The sequence below is a fragment of the Poecilia reticulata genome, linkage group LG22 (assembly GCF_000633615.1).
Source record: "Poecilia reticulata strain Guanapo linkage group LG22, Guppy_female_1.0+MT, whole genome shotgun sequence".
Lineage (NCBI taxonomy): Eukaryota > Metazoa > Chordata > Actinopteri > Cyprinodontiformes > Poeciliidae > Poecilia > Poecilia reticulata.
The window spans coordinates 11622072-11633618 of record NC_024352.1 but is presented as its reverse complement, the minus strand read 5'-3'; the positions used below and the strand labels follow the sequence as shown (position 1 = coordinate 11633618).

The 11547-nt window shown below is 36.6% G+C and overlaps 1 protein-coding gene across 1 annotated transcript in view; it reads left to right on the top strand.

Annotated features, from left to right (window-relative positions):
• Positions 1-1886: 1886 nt before the first annotated feature.
• The window catches only part of dnajc17 (DnaJ (Hsp40) homolog, subfamily C, member 17), a 42003-nt gene continuing 32342 nt past the window's right edge, over positions 1887-11547 (top strand). The window contains exons 1-2 of the mRNA XM_008399437.2: positions 1887-2128; positions 9438-9507. Coding sequence (XP_008397659.1) covers positions 2048-2128; positions 9438-9507 — 151 coding nt within the window. The 5' untranslated portion in view covers positions 1887-2047. The remainder of the gene's footprint in view (positions 2129-9437; positions 9508-11547) is intronic.

Genomic DNA, 11547 nt, shown 5'->3' with positions numbered 1-11547 from the left:
TATGTAATCTTCAAAGCCAATATCTTTGTTTTTATAAATGTCCAAATCAGCAGTAATTTTGCCACTTTTTGAAAACAAAACAAAAAGCAAAAACAAAAACAAAACAAACAAACAAAAAAAACCCCCAAAAACAAAAGTAGCCTGAACTGAGTATTTCACCTTGATATACACAAGAGTTTGGTAAGATTACATGATATGACTTTCCGCCCAGTGACTTGGGATAAAAAGAAATCTTTCAGCTAACTTTAAAAGATTTACAATGCATAACCAATCAATATGGTGTATTATATGTGCAGCACATCATTTTCAGATTTCAGAGAATTTTAGCCTTATTTTGGCACCATCCAACAGCCTGTCAAGCGTATCATAAGGCATTACTGGAGCATTACTGGAGATCACAGAAATGCAGACAGGCTCGCTTATCAGAATTTGTGTTTCTGGCCAATCAAATTGGAACGTTTGCCTTTGTTCTGTTACTCACAATAAATATGTCCCTCCAAGTGTCTTCACAATGGCCTTGCTGGATTTTTAGATTTAATTGGAGCTACCTCTTATCTGACAAGTGGAATCCTGGAGTCTTCAAGATATCAGTGTCATAAGACGTTGACAAATGTCATGCTTACTAATACTCAGGAAGACCTGAGTCAGAACTGGCAGTCTACCTTTTCTCTGCATTGCCTCCAGACAGACAGAACTGCTGTTGGTGCTGAGAAGCTGCAGAAGATTTGAGAAAGCTGGATCAGAGAGAGAAATTAGTTCTAAGAGGGGAAATGCCCTCGCCTGACCCCAAACAAGGCACATCACTGGAGCTCTGCCATGATGCTTCTCCACCCCTCAGACTAGATATAGTGAGAGAAAAATAGGCAGCTATACCACCTTTTCCTTTTTTTTTTTTTTAGAAATCCCTGAAAAACCACCACGTTTCAGATAAAGGTTTGGTTTTGCTTTCTTTTAGACAATATTTTGAAGTTTAATTTCTTATGCAGAAAAGTTATGATTTTATCCTTTTAATAATAGTTTGTAGAATAAAATTCATATTGGCAACTTTGGGTTATCTCTGATTGCTTGTGCATTTTACTCAAATAAATGATCAGTAAATAGACCTTGGGGTGATTAACAACATTCTTGATCATTTAAAAATGATTAGTGTTTTTTTTCCCTCATATTCTTGTGAATTTCAATTAAATAGTAATAAAGGTCTCGACTGCAGTAAAATTAATTTTAAACTTGAGAAAAATCTAGGATTCTCTTTGCTTTTTTAATATTTTTGTTTTAGAATTTGTTCAGTATGAAGTCTAAAATCCATCCCTCAAAGTGAGTTTGATAAATAATGAGTCAAATCAGATTGAATGATTTATGTGCATTCATAAAAGATTTAAGTAGCTAATTAGTGCTACACATGCCAGTGTCTTAGCTGCAAAATAGTTTCTAGAAATTGTGTTCTGGGTATTTTCATGTAATGTCATCTATCATGAAGAGGAAAACTAAAGTTACAAGACACAGAAAGAAGGACTCACCGGGACATCATTCAAACAAGTACATCCTTATACCCAGAGAAATTTAGAAGCTATTTGCTTTTACATTATGCTTATTTAATGCAGCAACAAAAACTTCAAGGAAGTTAAAACGATGAATAAAAATGTTAATTATGAGGGAAAAATAAAAGTGAATTTCTCCTTTTACACCGTTTTATACAAAGCAGCTTGGAAACTGTCATTTGCTGTGCTTATTTTAATGAAATGTAGTATAAAACAAGATAAAGTAAAGCCCGAAAATTTCCGTCAAGATTAAGACTCTTAGAAATAAAAAATAAAAATAGAAAAAATAGAAAATCTGGCAAGCCCGGAATTTGCTTAGCAACAAACTACATTTCCCAGCATGCAAAGTACATCCAGGTTGAAAGGTCGTCGACGTCAAACTCATGCTGCCTGAAAAACTAAAACAACAGCTAAATTAGCCAAACGTTACCACTTCGGAATCAGTGTACACGGTATTAAAAACGTTTTGTTTGCTCTGTATAGTTGCTCTAGTTTGTTTCAAAGTAAAAATGTCTGGAAAGGCGAAGGAAATCTTACAAATGGACCTGTATGGGTTGCTCGGCATTGAGAGCTCAGCTACAACGAAAGAGGTACGTAAAAGGAGGAAGCTTTAAAAACAAACCAGTTCTACTAGCAGATGATGAAAAACATGTGAAAGGTGGTTTTGCTATTTTCAACTTAAAATGCAAACTATAAAAGCGTATTCCTATGAAGCAGGCAGGAAGACTCTGTTTATGTGCCTGACTGAATGTATTCATTTGGTTTATTGCTGTAAAAATAGCACAATTACAGTGCATCTTACCAATTAAGATAAATGTCATGCAGACAGCATGAGGGGATTAACTCAAGAATGACCCGACAAAATAAAAATTAAAGAATCAGCCTGTAAACATACAAACCAGCTGCTGAACCTCGCAGCTGCACTAATCTAGAATGGCCACTAGATGGAGACGTCGCGGCAGGTATTTTCTACGTGTAACGGGTTGAAATTGTTGGCAAATTTAGGATATGAGAAAATAAAATCGTAAAACAAAACAAATAGTAAGATAATCTAATGCAATTAAGGTGATTCAGATATTTGATAGACATCGTTTTGCTCAGAGTATAAAAAAGTTTTAAAAGTCTTCTCACTCTTGCATATCATAAGCTTGCTTTTTTTCTTCATAATATAAATTATTAGTTCAAGAATGAATTTTAGGTCATTAAGCTTCCCTCTTTTGCCATGATTTGCTTAAACTTTAATCACAGTCTCAGAGAAGTTGACCACAATGTCCTTAATACCGCTTTTTCCATCCACCGCCACATCTCTCCAAAATCCACCGGCCTAAACAAGGAGGAATTAAAATTACTGCCAAAAGAAGGGAAGTAGTTAATTTCTTAATTGGATTTCAAAGTGTTCTCATTCCCAGAGGATTATCCTTGAGGAAGTCCGTGGTTGTGGCTTGGGCAGAGCTGAAGCTCCAAAATTGAGAGCGGTGACTCTCTGCGGTCTGTTGATGGTTCAGAGAGATAGTGGGATTGTGAGTACGTGTGCTGAATAAAATCAGAGGACTCGCGCAAAAATCAATCAAATGTGTGACGATGGATGTCATCAGACACTTATCCCAGTTGTTTGGCCTGCAGCCTCATCTCTCTCTAGGCAGGCTGTTAATCAGGGAGAAAGGGAAGAAGCTCATCCCAAAGTCTGTTTATGTGGGTTGTCACATAAACAGGCATTACGTAAAAGCCGTGTTTTACAGACTGTAAAATATTGCTTTGACGCAGGAGTATTGCATTGAGTGTATGTCTGCAAAACCTAATTTTTAAAATCCATTTCTTACATCACTGTAGCTGAATTTGTGATGTTCTTTGATATTTAAGAAAAGCTAGTGAAACTTATAAAATCTTATGATTTAACAGCTGCAAATAACTGGGATTTCGGGTAGTGGGGAGGGAAAACCACCAGAGTTGTACCTACCGCAGATTGCAAGGTAAAGACATGTCAACAAGTGGGACCACACAGATGCTTTTGTGGTTTATTCTGCTTCTATAATTTTAATAAACCTTTTACCTAATGAAATGCAGCATGAAGCAAAAACATGCTCATATAACTTACTCTTTGACAGACCTTTTAGGTGCACAATTCTAGCTGTTCTTGTACAAGGCTGTTCCTGATACAGACTTGCAAAAGTAATCCCACCCTTAAAACTTTTCCACAATCCCAAGATATTGCCATACATTTCAGTGAATTTAATTAGTATTATATGTGTTGGACAAAAAGCTTTTTAGCCAGGATATAAAACATTATTTAGTGTTTTCTTTGTCCTTGGAAGCTTGTAGAAAATAAAGCGACAATTATGCCTAAACTGGAAATTCTGACCATGAAAGTTGGATGTCGCCATGCAGCCTTTCCTCCATTGCCACACTGTCATGGTGATAGACACAATGAAAGTTAAAGGTACAAGGTTTTTCTTAAAGTTTGCCTCTTACTAAATCATTGGAGTGCCATAAAGCCTGTTATTGGACATCTTCCTTTAGTGTTTCTATCCATAAAAGGCAGCGAAGTGTGCTGTTGTAGAAAACGCCTGGTGTTCATCACCATGAGCACACATTGCCCACAGTTAAACATGGTGATGATGGCATCATGCTGTGGGGAAAGACAAGAAAGCTGGTCAAACCTGTTCCAGGCTGCAATAGATTTGAAACAACAGATAAATTAGAGCATATTTATATATTGGAATGGCCCAGTAAAAGTCCAAACCTAAATTCGATTGAGGATGTGTGGTAAAACTTGGAAATTAAGTTCTTTTTTTTTTTTTTTTTGTAGTTTTGCACTGAAGTTGTGATATTTGCAGATCTTCTCACCCTAAAGCTAAGCTTGCATTATATTTATGAAGAAAAATCTTTATAAATGTTTATTCAGCAATGATCTGGTAGAATGGGTGTACTTCTACAGGTTGATTAAGGAAAACTGTACATATCAAAGAGAGCAAAGTCTGAATATTGAATCAAATATCCAAGCAGAACAGAATTGTGAACAGAAATCCAAAGCCGTTTCCAATATTTCAGCCTGTCTGTTTGTATTCTTTAACTTTCTTACACAATTATCCAGTATTTTGTGTTCTACTACATAAAATACCAATAGAATACATGGAATTTTGTGGCTTTAATGTGCCAAAATGTTCAAGGGTTATGAATATGTGGAACGGACTGTAGATCTTTTATAGATTGTCTGTTTTTTGTAAACGGATAAAGATTGCTAGGAAATATAATCTGTGACTAATACTCAATTTCAAAAGGACACTTTTAAATATGCATATCCTCCTGAAATGATCAAGCGAAACTAAAGAAGAGTTATCCTCCATATTGCTACCATAATTTGATTTCACAGAGCAGAATGAAATGCTTTCACATTTTTTGGACATATTTCAGAAAACCTCTCTGTGCCTGAAATGATTCATAGTATCAGACTTTTACTTGAAGTTTTACTATTTTGCTTGCACATCATAGTATCTTGCTGCAATAGTCCTCAACATATTTAGTTTTCCTCTTCTGCAGGGTTCCTAAAACTTAAAAGGATGTCAGTGTTGAAAAGATGGCTAAAACTTGTCAAGAATTTTGTTTTGCCACTATCTCTGACACCTTAAATATTACATACTGAAACAAGTATGGACAGTGGTCAATAATCAGGTGGAAAAACAAGAGAAGAGCAGTATCACTGAGTATAATGCTTTCAGTTTTCTCATGCTCAAAAACGAAGATTGATGTTCTTGACTGTTGCAGAACTTCACATAATTATCTTCTGGAAACTCCAACATATTTGTCCTTCCACATTCTTCCTCCAAATGGTTTATTGAACCTGTCCTGCCTCATTGGGGCTTTTACATAGCTAAAGGTATTGCAGAAATGTACTGAGAAATGTCAAAATCAAGTAAAAAGATGTACTTTCATGCACATTTCTGAGTTTAATAAAGCAAATAAACCTGAGACTTTTATTTGCGTTGGATTCAAAACTAGTACCAATATTGAAGCACACAATTTTCTCTAAAACATTTGACACAAAAATGTAGAATTGCTTTTATTAACACAATATCATTTTGGTTCTGTTTAGGACATTTACTTCATGTCATAAAAGTGAAATTCATACAAGAAACCTGTTTGCACTCATCCTCCCTTTGTTCAGTAATACTCCTTTCACAATTACTCTTTCTTCTCTGCTATCTTCTTCTTCTGGCTGCTGTCTTCCTTCAGCAAATAATTGCCTCTAAATAGTGGAGCACAGCAATTAAGAGGGAGAGTCCCATGGCAGTGAGGCAGCTTATCAGCCTCATAGGTTCTGCTGTGGCTGCGATGCGGCTAGGACACTCAGCAGCAGTTTGTCAGCAATCATTTGGCACCGGGGACGAGTAATGAGGACAAGATGTACGGAGGAATCAGTGCGGTGGAGACTCAAACCATTTGGCTACTGTTGGCTGCTTGCTGCTGCAGGATTGTTGTCTTCTCTTGATCTTGTGACTTGTCCTTCCACAAACTCGAGCGTGGGAAATAGTTCAGCGATTTCCTTCATTTAGTTCCTCGCATTTGAAAGCTAGAACATTGGGGTGTTACAAGGAGTAGCAGTGGAGGAGGAGCAGAATGCAAATTATGATCAAGATTTATTTTTTATTATTATTTTTCTTGTTTTGTTTGCATGCTATCAGGATTTCTTTGTCCTTTTAAAGATCAGTAAAGTCTAACCAAAAGATGACCAAGAAAGTTGTATTAGACGATTCAATCCTGTCTGAGCTGATTATTCATTTCTAGATTTTTGAGCCAATGAGGTCTTGTATTCAAGCCTGCTGGCACTTATGGGAGCTACAGTGCCTTGATGAAATATGAAATTATACTTTAGAGAAAAAGAAATGGGAGGAGGAGGAGGAAAAGATGGTGAAATATAAGTATTTAGAATGCAAATAAATAAAATCAATGATTTGGAAATATGTTAAAATTGTAAAAATTTTGGCTTTCTTTACTACATTTAGAGCTGATGTTAAATATTATGTTGAGAAATGTGCAAATATTTTCTTTGATTGATATTGATATTGATATTTTGTGTTGAAAACCTTGTTTATTCCGCAAATTAGCAAGGGAAAATAAACTCAGGAAAAATTAAGGATTAACATTTTTGTTTTATTAGTTAAGCATCAATTGTGTTGTGATAACAAAACCCAGGAACATATTTCTTAAATGTTACTGCAGTGTGAAAAAGGTGAAGCAGATTCAAACACAAAGTACAGCAAAAATATAAAGTGGAAGAAAAATAATGCATGGTATTCTAATTAGACAGAGCATTTTTGTCAATTTCTCTGCATAATTCCTCAAAATCAGTCAGACCGAATGGAGAGCATCTCAAGTCGTGAGACTTGAGATGCTGGACCCTTCCAACAAATTAATATGCTTCAATTTGTCCATTCCTTCATATCTCCAGCTGTATCTTTTGGGTTGCAGCCCTGCTGGACGGTGAACCTGCACCCCAGCCTCTGGTCTTTTGTAGCTTTTGCAGTCAGGATTACACTATGTTCATCTCCATACATCTTGCAATCAACTCTGAACAGCTTATCTGTCACTGCTGATAAATATCAAACCCCCAGACATTCTAATAACTGCCTATTTTAATATTTCAAATACCAAACATAACTTACTATGTATTAATATGCGACCATCTTAGCAACTCCACAGAAACTAACATACATGTTCTTCATTATTTCCCCTCTTGGGGTTACAGCAAATAAGCAATAAAAAACAGTAATGGCACACCTTGATTGGCTGCCTTACAAATGCCCAAAGAACCGCCAAAGGCTTCAGCTTCTCAAATTGGTTTTTGCCTCGAATAATTTAGTTCGATTTACAGGAAAATCTGTAAATTATGGAAGTTTTCTATGAATAATTTAGAGTTGCGTTACGCAGAAAAATCCACAACTGGGTTAATCTACAAATACTGAACCACAAATAGGTGGGGGTCCACGGTGTAGTGTTTCATCCACTTTAGAGTTCTGCCCCATTTTATGTTGGTCTGTCACAAAATGTGAAAAACCTCAAAAGACAATGAATGTGTTTGCGAGACAGACTTCTGACAGTGATTAAAGGAAAATGGAACAAGTCTTGAATAAATTGTAATTATTTATTTCAAAGTCTTTACAAATTTTAGGACCACAGATTGCCTTCAATCATTACCTCTGTTGCTGGAAAAAAGAAACTGTCTATTTTTTGTAGGGTGTGGCGAATGCATTCAGAGCACAGACTTTGGTTTTTAACTTGCTCATATCTTCCTAAAAGTGTTTGGAAAATTTTAGAAAGAGCTATAATTGGAATTATAAAGCAAAGAGCGAGGAGAGACAGATGGAGACAGGCTGAAGCCAAAGACCGGAGCCAGAACTGATCTGTCTGCCAGTTTTAGTTTTAGGATCATTATTTGTCCCAGACAGAAAATACTTGGTATTCTTTTATAATGCCTAGTACCTGAACATCCTGAATGCAAATATTCACTTTGAAGTAAAGACAAATAAAAAAGAAGAGACCTGTTGATATCATTGAAACTTAAGGCCTTGTGCTTTGTACAGTCCATATCTGTCTGCATGTGTTTAAAACTGGGACTCATTTAGGTTGTTGCTAAAAATGCCGCATGTTGCCACATTCTGCTTTGTTTGGTCAACATTGGGGCTTCGTTTGCACAGTAAAGGTCAGGTTGTGCTAAATAACCTACAGGGAAACACTGCAGAAGACAAATGTAAATGTTTCCCAGACATGAAGAAAGGTGCTTCCACTTTTTTCATGGCCTGTAGCGTACTGGCAGGGGATTGATTTATGTGAAAGTTGGGACGGAGCGGGCCGGGGAGTCGGAATACGTGAAAACATGCGGCACATCGGAACGTGTGATTAGGATTTGTGTATTTAAGCTGTGCTCACATGTATGAAGGAATGTACGAGGCAGATCTTTAGCATGCAATGCACGGTATATATCTGAGCACGTGTTCTTGGAGTTGCGTGCAGAAAGTCGGAGCCCCTGTGGTCTTCACAGAAGCTTTTCCTGCTTTCTTTTATTTCACCAGTGGAGGAGACGTCTAATGGGAAGCCCCCCCTTAATAGGACAAGTGAAGGGAAAACATTATAAGCAGTCACCCTGTTTACCCATTATCATCATCTAAAAAGAGCCATGACTCATTTAGAAGAAAAGCTGTAAAATTCAAACTTAAATTTATAATGCTCCATACTTTCCATTGCCTTTCAACTTTTGCTTGAAGTCGGCTTGTCCTGAGAACCTTGACTTCTTCTCTTTCCCGTACATAATCCCTCTTAAATTCAGCATCATTATACTGAATTAGCCCACAAAATCCCATTTGCTTTTTCTTCTGAGAACTCAATAAACTTCTGGTAATTCCAATCCTTTTAATCTATTTTAATTATTATATTTTTGAGTGCTTTTCTTTTGTGTTTACTATATGTATTAGTGTTTACTATATGTATTAGTTTATTTGTAATATTCATTTGCTTGTTTACTTGGCTGGTTTGTCTAGTTAATTTGTATTGATAGCATTTTCTTGGCTGTATTGGTGATCAGCTCTCATTAAATTTACCTTTTTTTGTTTGGCATGTTAATGTTTGAATAGATTTTAAATAATTTCTAAATCCCGATAAATTTACTGTGCTTCTTTTAATCACAGGAAAGGAAACCATTGCCCCTCGCAGATTTTAATCAATTATGCATAATTTTTTTATTAATTTTTTTATGTATATGAGCCAAAAACACGGAGCAAAAATTTTATAAATACCAATGTTGCAGGAAAACATAACATCAGCTAACTTTCTAATGTGGCAATAATTTTTTTAAAGCAACAAGGATGAAGAAATAATAAGAAATTACTGTATTCTCCTTTTAACTAGATCAAAAAAGCTTACAGACAGAAGGCACTGACCTGCCATCCAGACAAGAACCCAGACAACCCCAAAGCAGGTGAGGGAAAACTTTTTATTGTTTCATTTAGTCTGTTTTTGCCTTTGCTGCATTTTCATGCACAAACTTCTATCATTATTCGGAATTATCTGACTTTTAATGAATATAAATGTTGTAAATACACACTGTAGCTACCACAAAACCTTTTTTGTGTTCAATAGCTTTGATCCTTAACCCTTAGGTGGAAGGAAATTGATTATTGTATTTGTGAACAACTCATAAATCATCACGGCTGAAGTCTATCATAAACTGAAAGATATACTGAAACAGCAGCATCATTGTTTCCCTGACTAGTGAGCACCTAAAAAGCTAAATATCATCTGAAGAAAAATGTTATGGTCATAGAAGGCCAAATGTTATGGTCATAGAAGGCCAATATTGAGATCTTTGTCCCCAATCATGAGAATATTCTGAGCAGTCAAAGTAACTTTTAGACCAAAGAATAATGTACCAAGTTTCAAGCATGGTGGTGGAAGCTTCATTCAGGTGTCGGTTTTGCAGATATCCGAGGTAATAGTGTTCTAGTTAAGAAGTAGAAATTCTAACATAGTGATGCAAACATTATTGTAAGCGTTACTTTTCATAAAAAAACACACCACTTGTTCAGTTTAGAGTTGCAGGTGCCACATGCTATATTGATTTGGATGTGCTCTACTGTGTCTTGAAAAATGCATGTTTCCTCCCCATCGCATGACTGTGGATGTGAATAGCAACCAATCTGAAATGCAAGTCTATGGGGTAGTAGTTTCTTCCTGTTTCCCAGTGGGAAATCTGACTTCGGAGGGTGTTGTGGTTGATTTCTTTTCAAATGGGGAGTCAGAATTTTCCAGTTTCAAGTACAACTGGAACGCAGCATTAGATGCAACTTGGACCTTCAACAGGGTGATGATCCCAAACTCTAGAAGAGGTGCTAGAAGAACGGTGTCACAAAACATGGCCAAAAATCAAGCCAATAACAATATGTTAGTGTAACATTTAATTACATCATATAACAATATGTTGTAATTCAATTGTATTTGAAAGTCAATTAAAAAACACCAAATTGTGCTTTTTATGTATGCTCTGTGATTTTTCTACCCTAAAATAACAACAGTTCTAATAAATCAGAATATTAAAAGGTGATATTTCGGCCATTTATGGCTAAAAAATGGGAGATTATTTATCAGGTGTGTATTTAAACTCCTGATAGGAATTGTAGATAACCAAATACACACTGGAGTATTTCTAATCAGATAGACAAGCTTGGAAAATCCTCATCAGCACCACAGTTGCCTCAGTTTCCATCCTTTTCATAGCTGGTGAGTCGGTCTGCTCTCTGCAGTAAGGAGCAAAGACTTTCACTGTAGCTTTTTGTCAGTAGGGGGGGTTGAAGCAACTTGCACAAAAGGTTGGTAATGAGGTATGTTTTCAAGGGAGGTTACTGTGGTTCCTGGATGGTTTAGATGGTTTCTGATTGTGACAGGAAAAAAAAAAAAATTGGAAATTGATACGGTTAGGAGGTTGAGAGGAATAGTACAAAAGCAGGGGGTCGGTTTCCCAGAAATGGAAAAGGAGCGGTTTGGAGGGCCTCAACATTTGAACTCACACATAGACAGACTTGGCCTCTCACGCACGAAAGCAGAACTTGACTTGGAACTTGTCATCCCTTAAGGGGGCAGCTGTATGCATGGAAAAGGAGACTTAAAGCTTATCATTCTTCACTGATTGACGATACCCCTCATAAAATCCCTCATTTTTCTCAACCAACCATATTGTGACACTATGAGTTGCCTTTTAGGCATGGCAGATTCTTCTTAAACCCCCCCCCCCAACCCCCGCTGGATTTCCTTTGAGCCAGTTATATCCATGGAGGTAACCTGACCGCCTTTGCTAGCACTATCATCTGTTTGTGTGTATTGCCAGTCCCCACAGGGAGTAACAATATCATCCTGTTGGGCCTTCCATAAGTGAATGATTAAGGTTGGCCAGGATGGTCAGTGGTGTAGGATGAGCCCGGGGAATGTGGTCTCCTAGTGTGTACATTTATAAATTTGGGTTTGT